General features: G+C 41.0%; 1 protein-coding gene across 1 annotated transcript in view; it reads right to left on the bottom strand.

The window, feature by feature from the left end:
• Positions 1-406: 406 nt before the first annotated feature.
• The window catches only part of ITGA8 (integrin subunit alpha 8), a 192596-nt gene continuing 171233 nt past the window's right edge, over positions 407-21769 (bottom strand). Inside the window, exons 29-30 of the mRNA XM_081229189.1 lie at positions 4919-5041; positions 407-3208 (exon numbers count right to left, since the gene is read on the bottom strand). Of these exons, the coding sequence (XP_081085315.1) occupies positions 3122-3208; positions 4919-5041 (210 nt within the window). The 3' untranslated portion in view covers positions 407-3121. The remainder of the gene's footprint in view (positions 3209-4918; positions 5042-21769) is intronic.

The raw sequence follows: 21769 nt of genomic DNA, 5'->3' as shown, positions 1-21769 counted from the left end.
GAGCTCTGGTCTGGGAAGATCCCACATGCCGCAAAGCAACTACTGAGCCCGTGCACCACAACTACTAAGCCTGCACTCTAGAGCCCACAAGCCACAACTTCTGAGCCTGCGTGCCACAACTCCTGAGCTCATGTACCACAACTACTGAAGCCTGTGCCCCTGGAGCCCGTGCTCTGCCACAGAAGAGGCCACTACCATGAGAAGCCCGTGCACTGCAATGGGGAGTAGACCCTGCTCGCCTCAACTAGAGAAAGCCTACACAGCAACGAAGACCCCAACACAGCCATAAATAAATAAATAAATAAATAAATTTAAAAAAATGAAGGCGTAAAGACAGAAACCTTTGGTGTCTGCCATTGTGGGAAACCTTTATGTTGCTTGCGAAACAAACCACAAATAGTCATCATGTCTTTAATTTTTAATTTTATTAGTGACAAGGTAAATAGGTACATGAAAATCTTCACAGATATCTACACGTGTATTTAAATAAAGCAAGAGTTGAGTTCAAAGAGTGGGGCTTCAGTGGCGACTGGTCCATGTTGTTTACTTAGTGTATAAAAATCTCCAAGTTTATAAAACTTGATTTGCCCATTTTTTCCCATTCTTAAAAGCTAGCTGCAAGTATTTCAAAAGGCATATCTAAAATATAGATAGATTCTAAGAGAAGCACGGCACATTACGAATGACGAAAGTGATTGGCTTTACATGATGAGAAGCAGATTCACTCAGTGCACTGGTAGAATATTCTCCATGCGGGGGATGCTCAAGAACACACCCGACCTCAGTGTGCGTTGATGGCCGTCTGTGAACTGCCTGCAGGTGGCAGCGCCTGTCCTTCTAGACGGGGACCACTCTTGGCTGAGACTGTGAGCCTGGAGCTTGCCTCTGAAGTCCTCATACCTGCTCTGTTCTGGATCCAGCCTTGCCCCTGGCACCTCGAGTCTCCTCCAGGTGTCTGTACGCCCTGGCTTATAGGGTCCCAGACCTAAGAGTTCCTTTGCAAAGGGTAGCTTAAAAGGCAATAGGTGTGTTTTCTCAGGGATCTTTTATTCTCTCTTGGCCAGAAGTCAGGCATGACGAGAAGAGTTGGGGCTTTATTTGGGGGAAGAGAGACCCATCTCTGTGATATGATTGGAGAGACATCCCTCCAATCATCTTACAGAAACGGCCACCTCCCTGTACGACCAATTCTACCCAGACAACTAACACCTAAGACCCCCTGAGGCTGGTGTGGGACCCTCCAACTCTTTGAAACGTGCAGTTCTCACCCAGTGAGCCACACACACTGGGAGCCAGACTTTGGTTCCTGACGGCTTGAAACCACTACCGTGACAGAATTTAACCACAAGCAGGCAGAATATGAACTGTTCAGTGTATTCGTCCATGTGCCTTTCGTTTGGTTTCCAAGGAAGTTGTGCAGCTGTAACCAAATGGCTCCTCTCCAGGTTAAGGCATGACCGAAAATTTAGTGTCTGTGAGTCTGGCTCATCTTTCAAATCAAGTGTGATTGTTGAAATAGGGATATAAATTTTCCAACCGCTTCATAAACTTAAGGATTTGGGTCTGCTGGTTCTATCATACTTAATATTCAGGATATTAATTTAAAAAATAACTAATGCCAGTGTAAACATGCTTTTGATACATAGGTCTATAAAATATTGCACATAAATATAAAATTTGTTCAGCATCTCTTCATAATAGTTTTTCATTATCATAAAAAGGATACAAACTTGGGCAGACTATATAAATTTGGCTGGTCAATTTTACTTGAAAAATGATACTGTTACACATGATTATGGATTATTTACAAGAGTTTTAAACATAAAGTTTCTGTGATGGTTAAATTAAAGATAATGGGAAAATAGCTTAAGTAAAAATTATTTTCCAAAGTCATGTACTATAAAGATTAGCAGTAAAAATGAATAGTAAAGTGGGAATAGGCAATTCTAAATAAAATCCCTAGGAACGTGTTTTCTAGGTTCATCTCACATCTGCCTAACTTCATGTTTCCTCCTATTTATGTTTAACATGTCTTTTCTGTGAATATAAGTTTGAGGTGTAGTAGAAAAAAATAGGTGTTTAATACCAAGCTAAATGTTGGCATTGCCTCTTGTAGATATTAAAAATAATATGTTTACCCAAATTATTAAATTGCTTTTTTATTAATGGACTCTAGAAATTTTACCATTACTTTTAAGCACCACCTAGGGTCAAGAGTCCCTGGAAATTTGTATATTGCTAATTAAGTCAACGGAAAGATGATTGTTTTTTTTTTTTGTAAAAGGAAATACAAATGCAACTTTTTGCAAAGCTAAATTAAGCAGATGTGAGTCCCTGGAAAGTGTGAATGAAAGTAATTTCAGGTAGAAGGCAGCAAGGTGTTAAGTGAAACGGTCTTCGAATACCAATTTGCTTTTCTTTAACTCTGTCTAAATCCTGACTAAGTTCTGTTAAATGATATATTCTGCACAAACTGGATATCTCGGAAGGAAATCTAGTGAGTGATTTTGAAAACCAGCAAACCAAATCTTAATTTCCAAATCCTCTAGAGTATCAGCCTAGAGCCATGGAAAATAAATAAATAAATCGTTATCCTCACTTAGAAAGATGATCTTTGCCATTTCCAAAGTACTTTCACAGTCCCAACAGCATAGGTCTCCCTGAGCAGTAACGTCATTAGAAATGTTTCTCTTCCAGAGGGAGGTGTCAAATATTCCGTTGGATACAGTAGTGTCGGAAGGTTTGGTCCTAGTTCACCTTCTAAAGTCTATCCTAATTCAGACATTGCATCTTTGAGACTTCAGTTGGATTTATCTGGAAAGCAACCTCACGTTCCCATACCCATTTCAGAGTGTCTGCCAAATACGGAAGGACTCAAAGCCAAAGACATCTTCCACGATTGTCCATTGTTTCTGCAGCGTCGAGGATGCTTCCTTCCCCAAAAGGGTCACTGGGATCCGAGGCAACTTTTCCAAAGCACAGTGTAGACAAGGTGATACCATGGCCTTTCCATTTCTTAGGACACTGGCAGGTAGAGGAAAACCTTGGTTGAACCTTCCTGATCCTTCTTTTCTTTGAACTGGACCAGTGTCGGAGTTTGTTTGGTCTTTGGTTTTCCTTTTCACGCCTCAGGGGTCTTCTCATTGGTCAGCTGTTCCCTGTCATTCATATCATCCTGGGGGGGTCTTGCTCGGTCAAAGAATCCACACTACAAAGAGAGAAACGGGCTAGCAAGTCAGGTCATCCTGAGAATTTGTGAAAGTCCTCATTCTAAGAGTTTTCCCTTTACTTGTTGTCTAAGGAATCTGGGGCTCTGAGAATATAATCTGCCCAGTTCTCCAAATTAGGAGGTGAAAGCAGTGTGTTCTTTACCTGCAGAGAGGAGTTCATTGCCTACGCAGAGCGTCTGTGTCCTTCCTGCCACGTCCATGGTGGTGGGAGAATGTGCATTTTATATAAACCGCTTAGGGACCTTGTATATTCTTCTGGGGTTACAGCAACCTGGCCCAAGGAGTCCCTCTCTGCTTTCGACATGTTTTCTGGAGCCAGCAACAATGTGAACTGCCAGCCAGGGATGGCAGATTCCTGAAGTGGACTGTGGGCTACCTTGGGGTGGACTGAAGGAAGAAGTGAGGAGGTGCTTGTCTATCTCTCTGCACTTGGTGGAACATACAGTATATGGAGGAAAATTAGATGGGTCCTTTATGTCAATCCCAGAACATCTTCGGGGCTCCGAAGATCAATCAGCAACTCGGGGAAGAGGTGATTATAGAATTTTCATTCTCCTGAATTTCAAAGGAGTACTTGGTCTAGGAGAATATAACTTTTCCTAGAAACCTAGAACCTTAATTCTTATTGTTTCTTAGGTTGGAAGCCCCATTTGTTGGGTTTGACTTACAACCATTGAGTCATCTTTCCTTTGTAGGACTAGTGCAATATTCTATCAATTGCTGTGTATCGTTGCATCATTTATGGACATAAAGTTTCTATAAATAACAGACTAACATGAAAGTCTATTTGTAAAGGTAGACTGTGCCATAGACCTTTGTGGGCTCAGGATGGCACAAAACAGCTGATAATGTTCAGGAAAGCCATTATTTAACTCAAAAGGCAAGGTTTTATCAGTTTATTAAGCATGCCTCATGTTGTTTCAAAATAAAAATACACTATGATTTTGGAGAAGGACAACAATAGTGATTGACCAAGATGTGACTGCATTAATTACTTGCACAGTCATGTCATTGTGACATTGTTTCTATTTTGGAATGGAAAGCTCTGTGAAACTTGGCAGTACTGTGGTTTGGGGACCAGAAATTAATTCACATTGTAGACTTTTAGCAGAAACTTCAGCAAAACACATGAAAGAGTAAGTTAAGGCTTCTTAATGGAGATGGAGTAGTTGGCAAGATCAAAAAAGCAAGTCTGAGAATATTAGAACATGCACGATCTATGTGGTGTCATTGAAAGCCCATGTAATAATTAATTACTATATTAATTGCATCCGTGTAGTGCTTATAAAGAAAGCTCTCAAAGTATTGCTGATAGGATTGTGTCAACAAAAAGCTTAAGATCTCGATGAATTAAATAAGAAAAAGAAGTCTTCATCATAACATGATCACTCCAAGATATTGGAAAGAAGATCACAGGCCTTAGTTAATAAGGTCCAACTCTCTTTACATTTATTTACAAGAAATTACAAGATAAAAACGTCAGTAAACACCCTCCATCTTCTTAAATGTCAGTTCCACAAGCATACTAAGTTTGCCAAAGCAAACAAGACCATTTTCCCTTCATGTCCCTATGTTGGAAATCCCCAAATCATGCCTCTAGCCTTGTCTTTTAAAATCCTAGGTATATCCTTCTAAATCCTCTCAGTGGCCTCTCTACTGAAAAAGGAAAAGAAAGCAAATAAACTTACCTTCCATAAACCCAAGGTTAAAATGGCCAGAACCAATAATCCAAGAAGTATTGCTAGTATTATTACCCATAACGGGATCGAGAAGGAAACATTTGGGGTTGCCCAAATAACCGATGTTTTAATCTGGAATGGAACATAAAAGAAATGAGCTCTAACTTGAAAACTATTGGGTGAAATAGAGCAGTAATTACCAATATAATACTGGGGGGAGTACTTCTGAAAGGATCCATGCAATAATTTGATATCACCCCAGTGGAGATTTGATGGTTTACAGCACTCGAACATGGCATCTTAAAAATTGGCACATTCTCAGGCCTCCCAGGTTAGGCGCAAGTCCAATTACAGACATTTGGTGGGTGTTTGGCTTATACCAACCCAGAAACCCTAGAATAGAATTGAGGTGGAAAGGAGTTACCTTAAATTGGGTTGGACCTTTTACGGCCAAAAATGGCTAAAAGTAGACCCTACAAAAAGCCAAGTCTGCCCACACGTTTCTCCACAGAACTGGGCTCACCTCACTGAGAGGTGAGCTTGCAAACAACCATGGACTGCTGGAGTGCAAGAAGGATAGACATCACCGAGTTCCCCATTTTACAGATGAGAAAATTGAGTCCCAGGGGGCTAAGTGATCCACAGATCTAATTAGGGTCACTGCCTCTTTAGCCCTCGGCTCTGTGCTCTATCAAGAAAGAGCCATCATTGCTCTAGTAGTCACAGTCATGTAAGGCCATGATGCATTTTATGAAAGTAACTCACATTTTATGAAAGTAACTGTAGTCAGCGACATGAACGCTAATTGTCCCGATGTATTGGAGCTGCCTTTGGTCTTAAATCCAATTTTCAGTTGCTACTGGGCCTCACTGAATTCCCCACTGTTGCAAGGGAACTTAGAGGAAAAATGAGACCTTCCCAGCAGGACTGCACACTCCATGTGTGTGACCCACCCCTGCCTCCCCACGTGGGAAGAAGAAGCTCTCCTATAGCCCATGTGCTGGGGACCTCTGCCTCTGGAGACCCCCAAACAAACCAAGGAGAGACCCAGCCCTGCCGCGCACAACTGCTGTCAAAGAAAAGAGAAAGAAAAACATTCTTGGATCTAAAATGTTATTCACCAAAGCAGGCCTATCTGGTTTTAGAGAGAAGTGAGCATCACCTCAGTTGAACTGGTTCATGTGCTCCTCGTTTTAACTGTGTTGGTTGGAAGGATCCTGAGTCTCATCCTGACCCACATGCAGAAACTCTAGGCCACACTCCCCTACCCCACCAGGAGGTGAGAGTGAACTCAGGGCGGGTTGGTGGTTCTGGTGCATCCCCTGGCTGGAAACATGGGTGTTTTCATAGCCCGTGCCCTAGCGCTGGGTCCTGCCTCTGCTCACGTCTTTTTTTTTAAAAAAAATATTTATTGATTTGTTTTATTATTTATTTATTTATTTTGGCTGTGCCTGGTCTTAGTTGCAGCATGTGGGATCCAGTTCCCCACCCAGGGATCGAACCCGGGCCCCCTGCACTGGGAGCGTGGAGTCTTAGCCACGGGACCATCAGGGAAGTCCCTCTGCTCACATCTTTCCTTTCATCTTCTTAACTAGATTTGAGCATTCTGCCTGTGCTCTTCTTAGCCTGTCAAGGTTTTTATTGCTCCTTCATCCTGGTCCACGTCCCTTGTGCCACACACGTACTGATGACTTAGATTCACTTGATTGTCCAGCCCCAAGTATCATTTACATCCAGGCTGAACAACGACACTGATGGTGGTGAAACCGCTAGAGATTCCACGTGGTGAGGAATGCCGGGACTTGACAGATGCTCTCAATGAGAGAAAGCCTGGCGTAACCTACTCACCTTTGTACCTTCCTCCTTTGCCCGTTAGCTTCCCTGGCCGGTGTTGCCCCTATTCATCCAGAGCATCGATAGGAAGTTTCATGATAGCAACGTTCCATGACCACAGTGGGATCACACTCACCCTACTTGACACGGTTTGAGGACAGGACACATGGTACCAATTTTGAAGAAATGCATTGCAAGGATTCAAACATCTCCATGCCACCTGGAATCTGCAGCCTAAGTAATTTACTCTGAAGTGATCCTCTGCATGGATATGGCTCCACAAGCCAGTTGGGGACCAGACCATTTCTCTTTATATCCCTTTTCCTTGGTGAATTACATCTGATAATGTATGAAATCAGTGCTCAATCCTGCATCTTAAGGTGCTCAGAGAAAGGGCATGAAATGATAACTTAAAATGACCCTAATATTACTGGAGGCACACTGATACAGTTGTTTTTTTAAAACATCTTTATTACAGTATAATTGCTTTACAATGATGTGTTAGTTTCTGCTGTGTAACAAAGTGAATCAGCTATATGTATACATATATCCCCATATCCCCTCCCTCTTGTGTCTCCCTCCCACCCTTCCTATCCCACCCCTATAGGGGGTCACAAAGCACTGAGCTGATCTCCCTGTACTATGCAGCTGCTTTGCACTAGATATCTATTTTACATTTGGTAGTGTATAAATGTCCATGCCACTCTCTCACTTTGTCCAACCTTACCCTTCCCCCTCCCCGTGTCCGCAAGTCCATTCTCTGTGTCTGCATCTTTATTCCTGTCCTGCCCCTAGGTTCTTCAGAACCATTTTTTACTTTTTTTTTAGGTTCCATATATATGTGTTAGCATACGGTATTTGTTTTTCTCTTTCTGACTTACTTCACTCTGTATGACAGATTATAGGTCCATCTACCTCACTACAAACAACTCAGTTTCATTTCTTTTTATGGCTGAGTAATATTCCATTGTATATGTGTACCACATCTTCTTTATCCATTCATCTGTCGATGGACACTTAGGTTGCTTCCATGTCCTGGCTATTGTAAGTAGTGCTGCAATGAACACTGTGGTACATGACTCATTTTTAATTGTTGTTTTCTCAGGGTATATGCCCAGTAGTGGGATTGCTGGGTCATATGGTAGTTCTATTTTTAGTTTTTTAAAGGAACCTCCATAGTGGCTGTAGCAATTTAAATTCCCACCAACAGTGCAAGAGGGTTCCCTTTTCTCCATACCCTCCCCAGCATTTATTGTTTGTAGATGTTTTGATGATGGCCATTCTGACTGGTGTGAGGTGATACCTCATTGTAGTTTTTTTTTTTTTTTTTTTTTGTGGTACGCGGGCCTCTCACTGTTGTGGCCTCTCCCGTTGTGGAGCACAGGCTCCGGACGCGCAGGCTCAGTGGCCATGGCTCTCGGGCCCAGCTGCTCCACGGCATGTGGGATCCTCCTGGACCGGGGCACAAACCCGTGTCCCCTGCATCGGCAGGCAGACTCTCAACCAGTGCGCCACCCCTCATTGTAGTTTTGATTTGCATTTCTCTAATGATTAGTGATGTTGAGCATCCTTTCATGTGTTTGTTGGCAATCTGTATATCTTCTTTGGAGAACTGTCTATTTAGGTCTTCTGCCCATTTTTGGATTGGGTTGTTTGTTTTTTTTTGATACTGAGCTGCATGAGCTGCTTGTATATTTTGGAGATTAATCCTTTGTCAGTTGCTTCATTTGCAAATATTTTCTCCCATTCTGAGGGTTGTCTTTTCGTCTTGTTTATGGTTTCCTTTGTTGTGCAAAAGCTTTTAAGTTTCATTAAGTCCCATTTCTTTATTTTTGTTTTCATTTCCTTTTCTCTAGGAGGTGGGTCAAAAAGGATCTTACTGTGATTTATGTCATAGAGTGTTCTGCCTGTGTTTTCCTCTAAGAATTTGATAGTGTCTGGCATTACATTTAGGTCTTTAATCCATTTTGAGTTTATTTTTGTGTATGGTGTTAGGGAGTGTTCTAATTTCATTCTTTTACATGTAGCTGTCCCATTTTCCCAGCACTACGTATTGAAGATACTGTCTTTTCTCCATTGTATATTCTTGCCTCCTTTATCAAAGATAAGGTGACTGTATGTGCATGGGTTTATCTCTGGGCTTTCTATCCTGTTCCATTGATCTATGTTTCTGTTTTTGTGCCAGTACCATACTGTCTTGACTACTGTATCTTTTTTTATGTTTCTGTGAGAATGTTTTTGGTTGAGATTTATATTTAAATTGGTGAACATAGTAAAGCAGATTGCTCTCTATAATGTTGATAGGCCTCATCCAATCAGTTGAAGGCCTCTCCTGAGCAAGGGGAAGTCTGTAGTAGATGGCCTTCATACTTGAACTGCAACACGGGCTCTTCCCTAGGTCTCCAGCCTGCTGGTCCACCCTGCGGATTTTAGACTTGCCAGCCTCCATAATTGCATGAGCCAGTTCCTTAAAATTAATTTCTTTCTTCCTATTTCTCTCTCTCTCTCTCTCTCTCTCTCTCTCCATCCTATTAATTCTCTTTCTCTGGAGAACTCTGAGTAACACAAGATCATTTAGCCCAACCCCTTTGTTTTTACAGATTTGGTAACATAAAGGCTCATAGAGAGAAAGAAATTGGCCAGGGTCAAACATCAAGTTATTGAGAAAGCCATGACATGAACCCATCTCTTGATTTCCAATTCAACACTCTTATTACCTGACATAATACCTTGCCCAGAGCTATAAAACCAAATGGAAAAGCTCACCCTCTCCTACTTCAAATAAAAAATAAGCATATTGAGTACTTTCCATATATCAGGTTCTCTCCTAAGTAGTTTGTATCCTTCTTTCTCATTAATTTTCACAACAGCCCTAGGAAATAAGTATTATTTTTTTTTATGTTCCTAATTTCCTAGATGTGGGAATACTTCTAATATTTCTCCCCACTTAGAAAAATCTTTTTATTTATTTATTTTTTATTTTTAATTTTTTAATTTTTTGCTTTATAACAAATTTAATCAGTTATACATATACATATGTTCCCATATCCCCTCCCTTTTGCGTCTCCCTCCCACCCTCCCTATCCCACCCCTCCAGGCGGTCACAAAGCACCGAGCTGATCTCCCTGTGCTATGCGGCTGCTTCCCACTAGCTATCTACCTTACGTTTGGTAGTGTATATATGTCCATGCCGCTCTTTCACTTTGTCACAGCTTACCCTTCCCCCTCCCCATATCCTCAAGTCCATTCTCTAGTAGGTCTGTGTCTGTATTCCTGTCTTACCCCTATGTTCTTCATGACATTTTTTTTTCTTAAATTCCATATATATGTGTCAGCATAGAGTATTTGTCTTTCTCTTTCTGACTTACTTCACTCTGTATGACAGACTCTAGGTCCATCCACCTCATTACAAATAGCTCAATTTCATTTCTTTTTATGGCTGAGTAATATTCCATTGTATATATGTGCCACATCTTCTTTACCCATTCATCCGATGCTGGACACTTAGGTTGTTTCCATCTCCAGGCTATTGTAAATAGGGCTGCTATGAACATTTTGGTACATGTGTCTTTTTGAATTATGGTTTTCTCAGGGTATATGCCCAGTAGTGGGATTGCTGGGTCATATGGTAGTTCTATTTGTATTTTTTTAAGGAACCTCCATACCGTTCTCCATAGTGGCTGTACCAATTCACATTCCCACCAGCAGTGCAAGAGTGTTCCTTTTTTTCCACACCCTCTCCAGCATTTATTGTTTCTAGATTTTTTGATGATGGCCATTCTAACTGGTGTGAGATGATATCTCATTGTAGTTTTGATTTGCATTTCTCTAATGAGTAAAGATGTTGAGCATCCTTTCATGTGTTTGTTGGCAGTCTGTATATCTTCTGTGGAGAAATGTCTATTTAGGTCTTCTGCCCATTTTTGGATTGGGTTGTTTGCTTTTTTGTTATTGAGCTGCATGAGCTGCTTATAAATTTTGGAGATTAATCCTTTATCAGTTGCTTCATTTACAAATATTTTCTCCCATTCTGAGGGTTGTCTTTTGGCCTTGTTTATGGTTTCCTTTGCTGTGCAAAAGCTTTGAAGTTTCATTAGGTCCCATGTGTTTATTTTTGTCTTTATTTCCATTTCTCTAGGAGGTGGGTCAAAAAGGATCTTGCTGTGATTTATGTCATAGAGTGTTCTGCCTATGTTTTCCTCTAAGAGTTTGATAGTGTCTGGCCTTACATTTAGGTCCTTAATCCATTTTGAGCTTATTTTTGTGTATGGTGTTAGGGAGTGATTAATCTCATACTTTTACATGTCCCTATCCAGTTTTCCCAGCACCACTTATTGAAGAGACTGTCCTTTCTCCACTGTACATTCCTGCCTCCTTTATCAAAGATAAGGTGACCATATGTCCGTGGGTTTATCTCTGGGCTTTCTATCCTGTTCCATTGATCTATCTTTCTGTTTTTGTGCCAGTACTGTCTTGATTACTGTAGCTTTGTAGTATAGTCTGAAGTCAGGAAGCCTGATTCCTCCAGCTCCATTTTTCGTTCTCAGGATTGCTTTGGCTATTCGGGGTCTTTTGTGTTTCCATACAAATTGCGAAATTTTTTGCTCTAGTTCTGTGAAAAATGCCAGGGGTAGTTTGATAGGGATTGCATTGAATCTGTAGATTGCTTTGGGTAGTAGAGTCATTTTCACAACGTTGCTTCTTCCAATCCAAGAACATGGTACATCTCTCCATCTATTTGTATCATCTTTAATTTCTTTCATCAGTGTCTTATAATTTTCTGCATACAGGTCTTTTGTCTCCTTAGGTAGGTTTATTCCTAAATATTTTATTCTTTTTGTTGCAATGGTAAATGGGAGTGTTTCCTTGATTTCACTTTCAGATTTTTCATCATTAGTATATAGGAATGCCAGAGATTTCTGTGCATTAATTTTGTATCCTGCAACTTTACCAAATTCATTGATTAGCTCTAGTAGTTTTCTGGTAGCATCTTTAGGATTCTCTATGTATAGTATCATGTCATCTGCAAACAGTGACAGCTTTACTTCTTCTTTTCCGATTTGGATTCCTTTTATTTCCTTTTCTTCTCTGATTGCTGTGGCTAAAACTTCCAAAACTATGTTGAATAAGAGTGGTGAGAGTGGGCAACCTTGTCTTGTTCCTCATCTTAGTGGAAATTGTTTCAGTTTTTCACCATTGAGGACGATGCTGGCTATGGGTTTGTCATATATGGCCTTTATTATGTTGAGGAAAGTTCCCTCTATGCCTACTTTCTGCAGGGTTTTTATCATAAATGGGTGTTGAATTTTGTCGAAAGCTTTCTCTGCATCTATTGAGATGATCATACGGTTTTTCTCCTTCAATTTGTTAATATGGTGTATCACGTTGATTGATTTGCGTATATTGAAGAATCCTTGCATTCCTGGAATAAACCCCACTTGATCATGGTGTATGATCCTTTTAATGTGCTGTTGGATTCTGTTTGCTAGTATTTTGTGGAGGATTTTTGCATCTATGTTCATCAGTGATATTGGCCTGTAGTTTTCTTTCTTTGTGACATCCTTGTCTGGTTTTGGTATCAAGGTGATGGTGGCCTCGTAGAATGAGTTTGGGAGTGTTCCTCCCTCTGCTATATTTTGGAAGAGTTTGAGAAGGATAGGTGTTAGCTCTTCTCTAAATGCTTGATAGAATTCGCCTGTGAAGCCATCTGGTCCTGGGCTTTTGTTTGTTGGAAGATTTTTTATCACAGTTTCAACTTCAGTGCTTGTGATTGGTCTGTTCATATTTTCTATTTCTTCCTGATTCAGTCTTGGCAGGTTGTGCATTTCTAAGAATTTGTCCATTTCTTCCAGGTTGTCCATTTTATTGGCATAGAGCTGCTTGTAGTAATCTCTCATGATCTTTTGTATTTCTGCAGTGTCAGTTGTTACTTCTCCTTTTTCATTTCTAATTCTATTGATTTGAGTCTTCTCCCTTTTTTTCTTGATGAGTCTGGCTAATGGTTTATCAATTTTGTTTATCTTCTCAAAGAACCAGCTTTTAGTTTTGTTGATCTTTGCTATCATTTCCTTCATTTCTTTTTCATTTATTTCTGATCTGATTTTTATGATTTCTTTCCTTCTGCTAACTTTGGGATGTTTTTGTTCTTCTTTCTCTAATTGCTTTAGGTGCAAGGTTAGGTTGTTTATTCGAGATGTTTCCTGTTTCTTAAGGTGGGATTGTATTGCTATAAACTTCCCTCTTAGAACTGCTTTTGCTGCATCCCATAGGTTTTGGGTCGTCATGTCTCCATTGTCATTTGTTTCTAGGTATTTTTTAATTTCCCCTTTGATTTCTTCAGTGATCACTTCGTTATTAAGTAGTGTATTGTTTAGCCTCCATGTGTTTGTATTTTTTACAGCTCTTTTCCTGTAATTGATATCTAGTCTCATAGCATTGTGGTCGGAAAAGATACTTGATACAATTTCAATTTTCTTAAATTTACCAAGGCTTGATTTGTGACCCAAGATATGATCTATCCTGGAGAATGTTCCATGAGCACTTGAGAAAAATGTGTATTCTGTTGTTTTTGGATGGAATGTCCTATAAATATCAATTAAGTCCATCTTGTTTAATGTATCATTTAAAGCTTGTGTTTCCTTATTTATTTTCATTTTGGATGATCTGTCCATTGGTGAAAGGGGGGTGTTAAAGTCCCCTCCTATGATTGTGTTACTGTTGATTTCTCCTTTTATGGCTGTTAGTATTTGCCTTATGTATTGAGGTGCTCCTATGTTGGGTGCATAAATATTTACAATTGTTATATCTTCTTCTTGGATCGATCCCTTTATCGTTATGTAGTGTCCTTCTTTGTCTCTTCTAGTAGTCTTTATTTTAAAGTCTATTTTGTCTGATATGAGAATTGCTACTCCAGCTTTCTTTTGGTTTCCATTTGCATGGAATATCTTTTTCCATCCCCTTACTTTCAGTCTGTATGTGTCTCTAGGTCTGAAGTGGGTCTCTTGTAGACAGCATATATATGGGTCTTGTTTTTGTATCCATTCAGCCAATCTGTGTCTTTTGGTGGGAGCATTTAGTCCATTTACATTTAAGGTAATTATCGATATGTATGTTCCTATTCCCATTTTCTTAATTGTTTTGGGTTCGTTATTGTAGGTCTTTTCCTTCTGTTGTGTTTCTTGCCTAGAGAAGTTCCTTTAGCATTTGTTGTAAAGCTGGTTTGGTGGTGCTGAACTCTCTCAGCTTTTGCTTGTCTGTAAAGGTTTTAATTTCTCCATCAAATCTGAATGAGATCCTTGCTGGGTAGAGTAATCTTGGTTGCAGGTTTTTCTCCTTCATCACTTTAATTATGTCCTGCCACTCCCTTCTGGCTTGTAGAGTTTCTGCTGAGAGATCAGCTGTTATCCTGATGGGGATTCCCTTGTGTGTTATTTGTTGTTTTTGCCTTGCTGCTTTTAATATGATTTCTTTGTGTTTAATTTTTGACAGTTTGATTAATATGTGTCTTGGCATATTTCTCCTTGGATTTATTCTGTATGGGACTCTCTGTGCCTCCTGGACTTGATGAACTATTTCCTTTCCCATATTAGGGAAGTTTTCAACTATAATCTCTTCAAGTATTTTCTCAGTCCCTTTCTTTTTCTCTTCTTCTTCTGGAACCCCTATAATTCGAACGTTGGTGCGTTTAATGTTGTCCCAGAGGTCTCTGAGACTGTCCTCTGTTCTTTTCATTCTTTTTTCTTTATTTTGCTCTGCAGCAGTTATTTCCACTATTTTATCTTCCACCTCACTTATCCATTCTTCTGCCTCAGTTATTCTGCTATTGATCCCATCTAGAGTATTTTTTATTTCATGTATTGTGTTTTTAATCGATGCTTGATTCATCTTTAGTTCTTCTAGGTCCTTGTTAACTGTTTCTTGCATTTTGTCTATTCTATTTCCAAGATTTTGGATCTGGGAAATAGAATCTTGGATCATCTTTACCATCATTATTCTGAATTCTTTTTCAGGTAGACTGCCTATTACCTCTTCATTTGTTAGGTCTGGTGAGTTTTTATCTTGCTTCTTCTCCTGCTGTGTGCTTTTCTGTCTTCTCATTTTGCTTATGTTACTGTGTTTGGGGTCTCCTTTTTGCAGGCTGCAGGTTCGTAGTTCCCGTTGTTTTTGGTGTCTGTCCCCAGTGGCTAAGGTTGGTTTAGTGGGTTGTGTAGGCTTCCTGGTGGAGGGGACTAGTGCCTGTGTTCTGGTGGATGAGGCTGGATCTTGTCTTTCTGGTGGGCAGGTCCACGTCTGGTGGTGTGTTTTGGGGTGTCTGCGGACTTTTTATGATTTTAGGCCACCTCTCTGCTAATGGGTGGCGTTGTGTTCCTGTCTTGCTAGTTGTTTGGCATAGGGTGTCCAGCACTGTAGCTTGCTGGTCGTTGAATGAAGCTGGGTGCTGCTCTTGAGATGGAGATCTCTGGAAGATTTTCGCCGTTTGATATTATGTGGAGCTGGGAGATCTCTTGTGGACCAGTGTCCTGAAGTTGGCTCTCCCACCTCAGAGGCACAGCACTGACTCCTGGCTCCTCAATTTGGGATGATTTGTTGTCTATTCATGTATTCCACAGATGCAGGGTACATCAAGTTGATTGTGGAGCTTTAATCCGCTGCTTCTGAGGCTGCTGGGAGAGGTTTCCCTTTCTCTTTTTTGTTCTCACAGCTCCTGGGTCTCAGCTTTGGATTTGGCCCCGCCTCTGCGTGTAGGTCGCTGGAGGGCGTCTGTTCTTCGCTCAGACAGGACAGGGTTAAAGGAGCAGCCTCTCCGGGGACTCTGGCTCACTCAGGCCGGGCGGGAGGGAGGGGCACGGAGTGCGGGGCGAGCCTGCAGCGGCAGAGGTCGGCGTGACGTTGCACCAGCCCGAGGCGCGCCGTGCGTTCTCCCAGGGAAGCCGCCCCTGGATCCCGGGACCCCGGCAGTGGCGGGCTGCACAGGCTCCCGCAAGGGCGGTGTGGACAGTGACCTGCGCTCGCACACAGGCTTCTTGGTGGCAGCAGCAGCAGCCCCAGCGTCCCACGCCCGTCACTGGGCTCCGCGCTTTCAGTCGTGACGCGTGCCCGTCTGTGGAGCCCCTTTAAGCAGCGCTCTTAATCCCCTCTCCTCGCGCACCAGGAAACCAAGAGGGAAGAAAAAGTCTCTTGCCTCTTCGGCAGCTCCAGAGTTTTCACGGACTCCCTGCCGGCTAGCTGTGGCACATTAGCCCCCTTCAGGCTGAGTTCTCGCCACCAGCCCCAGTCCTCTCCCTGCGCTCTGACCGAAGCCCGAGCCTCAGCTTCCAGCGCCGCCCGCCCCGGCGGGCGAGCAGACAAGCCCCTCGGGCTGGTGAGTGCCGCTCGGCACCGCTCCTCTGTGCGGGAATCTCTCCGCTTTGCCCTACCCAGGTATGTGGGGAGTTTCTTGCCTTTTGGGAGCTCTGGGGTCTTCTGCCAGCGTTCAGTAGGTGTTCTGTAGGAGTTGTTCCACGTGTAGCTGTATTTCTGGTGTATCCATAGGGAGGAAGGTGATCTCCGCGTCTTACTCTTCCGCCATCTTACCCGGAAGTGACTACTGTATCTTTGTAGTATAGTCTGAGGTCAGGGAGTCTCAACCTCCAGCTCCGTTTTTCTTTTTCAGTATTGCTTTGGCTATTTGGAGTCTTTTGTGTTTCCATACAAATTGTGAAATGTTTTGTTCTAGTTCTGTGAAAAATGCCATTGGTAGTTTGATAGGGATTGCATTGAATCTGTAGATTGCTTTGGGTAGTATAGTCATTTTCACAATATTGATTCTTCCAATCCAAGAACATGGTGTATCTCTCCATCTGTTTGTATCATCTTTAACTTCTTTCATCAGTGTCTTATAGTTTTCTGCATACAGGTCTTTTGTCTCCTTAGGTAGGTTTATTCCTAGGTATTTTATTCTTTTTGTTGCATTGGTAAATGGGAGTGTTTCCTTAATTTTTCTTTCAGATTTTTCATCATTAGCGTATAGGAATGCAAGAGCTTTCTGTGCATTAATTTTGTGTCCTGCTACTTTACCAAATTCATTGACTAGCTCTGGCAGTTTTCTGGTAGACTCTTCAGGATTCTCTATGTATAGTATCATGTCATCTGCAAACAGTAACAGTTTTAATTCTTCTTTTCCAATTTGTATTCCTTTTATCTCTTTTTCTTCTCTGATGGCTGTGGCTAAAACTTCCAAAACTATGTTGAATAATGATGGTGAGAGTGAGCAACCTTGTCTTGTTCCTGATCTTAGTGGAAATGGTTTCACTTTTTCACCATTGAGAATGATGTTGCCTGTGGGTTGGTCATATATGGCCTTTATCATGTTGAGGTAGGTTCCCTCTATGCCTGCTTTCTGGAGAGTTTTCTTTTATCATAAATGGGTGCTGAATTTTGTCGAAAGCTTTTTCTGCATCTATTGAGATGATCATATGTTGTTTATCCTTCAATTTGTTAATATGGTGTATCACATTGGTTTGCGTATACTGAAGAATCCTTGCATTCCTGGGATAAACCCCACTTGATCATGGTGTATGATCCTTTTAATCTGCTGTTGGATTCTGTTTGGTAGTATTTTGTGGAGGATTTTTGCATGTATGTTCATATTTTTGCATGTATGATATTGGCCTTTAGCTTTCTTTTTATGCGACATCTTTGGTTTTGGTATCAGGGTGATGGTGGCTTCGTAGAATGAGTTTGGGAGTGCTCCTCGTTCTGCTATATTTTGGAAGAGTTGGAGAAGGATAGGTGTTAGGTCTTCTCTAAATGTTTGATAGAATTCGCCTGTGAACCCATCTGGCCCTGGGCTTTTGTTAGTTGGAAAATTTTTTTTTTTTTTTTTGTGGTATGTGGGCCTCTCACTGTTGTGGCCTCTCCCATTGTGGAGCACAGGCTCCGGACGCGCAGGCTCAGCAGCCATGGCTTACGGGCATAGCCTCTCTGTGGCATGTGGGATCTTCCTGGACCGGGGCACGAACCCATGTCGCCTGCATCGGCAGGCGGACTCTCAACCACTGCGCCACCAGGGAAGCCCAGTTGGAAGGTTTTTAATCACAGTTTCATTTTTAGTGCTTGTGATTGGTCTGTTTACATTTTCTATTTCTTCCTGGTTCAGTCTCAGAAGGTTGTGCTTTCCTAAGAAATTGTCCATTTCGTCCAGGTTGTCCATTTTATTGGCATAGAGTTGCTTGTAGTAATCTCTCATGATCCTTTGTATTTCTGCAGTATCAGTTGTTACTTCTGCTTTTTCATTTCTAATTCTGTTGATTTGAGTCTTCTCCGTTTTTTTCTTGATGAGTCTGGCTAATGGTTTATCAGCTTTGTTTATCGTCTCAAAGAAATAGCTATTAGTTTTACTGATCTTTGTTACTGTTTCCTCATTTGTTTTTCATTTACTTCTGATCCAATCTTTATGATTTCTTTCCTTCTGCTAATTTGGGGGGTTTTTTTTGTTCTTTTTTCTCTAAATGCGTTAGATGTAAGGTTAGGTTGTTTATTTGAGATGTTTCTTGAGGTAGGATTGCATTGCTATAAACTTCCCTCTTAGCACTGCTTTTGCTGCATCCCAATGGTTTTGGGTCATCGTGTTTTCATTGTCATTTGTTTCTAGGTATTTTTTTATTTCCTCTTTGATTTCTTCAGTGATCTTTTGGTTATTTAGTCGCATACTGTTTAGCCTCTATGTGTTTGTTTTTTTTCTTGTAATTGATATCTAGTCTCATAGCATTGTGGTCAGAAAAGATACTTGATACGGTTTCAACTCTCTTAAATTTACTAACGCTTGATTTGTGATGTAAGATATGGTCCATCCTGGAGAATGTTTCATGAGCACTTGAGAGGAAAGTGTATTCTGTTGTTTTTGGTTGGAATGTCCTATAAATATCAATTAAGTCCATCTTGTTTAATGTATCATTTAAAGCTTGTGTTTCCTTATTTACTTTCATTTTGGATGATCTGTCCATTGGTGAAATTGGGCTGTTGAAGTACCCTACCATGGTTGTGTTACTGTCGATTTCACATTTTATGGCTGTAAGCATTTGCCTTATTGTATTGAGGTGCTGTTATGTTGGGTGCATAAATATTTACAATTGCCCTATCTTCTTCTTGGATTAATCGCTTGATCATTATGTAGTGTCCTTCTTTGTCTCTTGTGATAGCTGTTACTTTAAAGTATTTTGTCTGATATGAGAATTGTTATTCCAACTTTCTTTTGATTTCCATTTGCATGGAATATCTTTTTCCATCCCCTCACTTTCGGTCTGTATGTGTCCCTAGGTCTGAAGTGGGTCTCTTTTAGACAGCATATATATGGGTCTTTTTTTTTGTATCCATTCAGCCAGTCTGTGTCTTTTGGTTGAGTGTTTAATCCATTTACATTTAAGGTAATTATCAATATGTATATTCCTATTACCATCTTCTTACTTGTTTTGGGTTTGTTTTTATAAGTCTTTTCCTTCTCTTGTGTTTCCTGCCTAGAGAAGTTTCTCTAACATTTGTTGTAATCGTGGTTTGGTGGTGCTGAATTCTCTTAGCTTTTGCTTGTCTGTAAAGGTTCTAATTTCTCCGTTGAATCTGAATGACATCCTTGTTGGGTAGAGTAATCTTGGTAGAGTAACCCTAACTCTAAGCCTAACCCTTTCATCACTTTGAATATGTCCTGCCACTCCCTTCTGCTTGCAGAGTTTTTGCTGAAAGATCAGCTGTTAATCTTATGGGGATTCCCTTGTATATTATTTGTTGCTTTTCCCTTAATTTTCCCTTAATTTTTGAGAGCTTGATTAATATGTGTCTTGGCATGTTTCTCCTTGTATTTATCTTGTATGGGACTCTCTGTGCTTCCTGGACTTGATGATTTCTTTTCCCTTATTAGGGAAGTTTTTTGAACTATAATCTCTTCAAATATTTTCTCAGTCCCTTTCTTTTTCTCTTCTTCTTCTGGGACCCCTATAATTCGAATGTTGGTGTGTTTAATGTTGTCCCAGAGGTCTCTGAGACTGTCCTCAATTCTTTTCATTCTTTTTTCTTTATTCTGCTCTGTGGTAGTCATTTCCACTATTTTATCTTCCAGGTCACTCATCTGTTCTTCTTCCTCAATTATTCTGCTATTGATTCCTTCTAGAGAATCTTTAATTTCATTTATTGTGCTTTTCATCATTGTTTGTTTGCTGTTTAGTTCTTCTAGGTCCTTGTTAAACATTTATTGCATTTTCTTCATTCTATTTCCAAGATTTTGGGTCATCTTTACTATCATTACTCTGAATTCTTTTTCAGGTAGACTGCCTATTTTCTCTTCATGTTTTTGGTCTGGTGGGTTTTTACCTTGCTCCTTCATCTGCTACGTATTTCTCTGTCTTCTCATTTTGCTTAACTTACTGTGTTTGGGGTCTCCTTTTCACAGGCTGCCAGTTTGTAGTTCCCGTTGTTTTTGGTGTCTGCCCCAGGTGGGTAAGGTTGGTTCAGTGGGTTTTGTAGGCTTCTGGTTGGAGGGGTGTGGTGCCTGTGTTTTGGTGGATGAGGCTGGATCGTGTCTTTCTGGTGGGCCGGACTGTGCCTGATGGTGTGTTTTGGGCTGCTTGTGAACCTTTAGTATGATTTTAGGCAGCCTCTCTGCTGATGGATGGAGTTGTGTTCCTGTCTTGCTAGTTGTTTAGAATGGGGTGTCCAGCACTGGAGTTTGCTGGTTGTTGAATGGAGTTGGGTCTTAGTGTTGAGATGGAGATCTCTGGGAGAGCTCTCGCCGATTGATATTACGTGGGGCCAGGAGGTCTCTAGTGGACCAGTGTCCTGAACTCGGCTCTCCCACCTCAGAGGCTCAGGCCTGATACCCGGCTGGAGCGCCAAGACCCTGTCAGCCACACGGCTGCAGCATCCATCTGCCATTATTGTTGCTTTCTTTCTCTCTCAACAACTGAGCACGATAACATACACCCTCTTTCTCCTGAACCGGAAGAAGCTGAAGGAGAGCTGGTGGGAGCAGGAGGGGCCACAGTCACCGTTGAGGCTTGACTCCATGGAAGTCAAAACAGCGCGAACCCCCTTCTTCCAGCGCCCTGCACCAACTTTCCCAGCATGTGAGCTGCTGCATCAGTTTCACCTTGTGATACAGTTTTCAGAATGAGAATTTCAGAATTTTGGAGCTATAAAGGGTAGTAGTGGTCATGCACTCATAAGCCAGTTACAGTGACCTAGGAGAGAGAAAATCTGGTGCCATGGAGAATTCTGAGGTTTCTTGTAAATGTTTCTTCCCCCTAAGGTCTCAGTCCACTAAGGAAACAACATAGTTTTGGTCTGTATTTTGTGCATGTGTTAGAGATCACCAAAATTTACTAATAGATAATTTACAGGAACACAGGCAACAGTACTTTTCCATGTTCCCTCTTCTGATTTACCTAATTAATATCTGAAGTCACCTCCCAATATTTCATTATAACATAGGAAACAGTTCTAATTTTTTAAGTTAAAAAAAAAACTAAGCTAAAGGAGTTGAAATAAGGGCTGATGGTCTGTTCAAATTGTTGGTTTAATAAAAAGAAATGGAATGAGAGAATAGCTGCTGAGTTTTTGCTGAGTTTCTTTGCCACTTGGCTATTGCAGGCTTCAATGTCTTATCTATAAAACTAGTCTGTCGGCATACAGATGGCCAAAAGGCACATGAAAAGATGTTCAACATCACTAATTATTAGAGAAATGCAAATCAAAACTACAATGAGGTATCACCTCACACTGGTCAGAATGGCAATCATCAAAAAATCTACAAAAAATAAATGCTGGAAAGGGTGTGGAGAAAAGAGAACCCTTTTACAGTGTTGGTGGGAATGTAAATTGATACAGCCACTATGGAGAACAGTATGGAGGTTCCTTAAAAAACTAAAAATAGAGCTACTGTATGATCCAGCAATCCCACTCCTGGGCATGTATTCAGAGAAAACCATAATTCAAAAAGATACATGCACCCCAATGTTCACTGCAGCACTATGTATTTACAATAGCCAGGACATGGAAGCA

This window comes from Mesoplodon bidens (assembly GCF_964165515.1).
Source record: "Mesoplodon bidens genome assembly, chromosome: 3".
Lineage (NCBI taxonomy): Eukaryota > Metazoa > Chordata > Mammalia > Artiodactyla > Ziphiidae > Mesoplodon > Mesoplodon bidens.
This window is presented reverse-complemented; position numbering and strand designations above follow the sequence as displayed.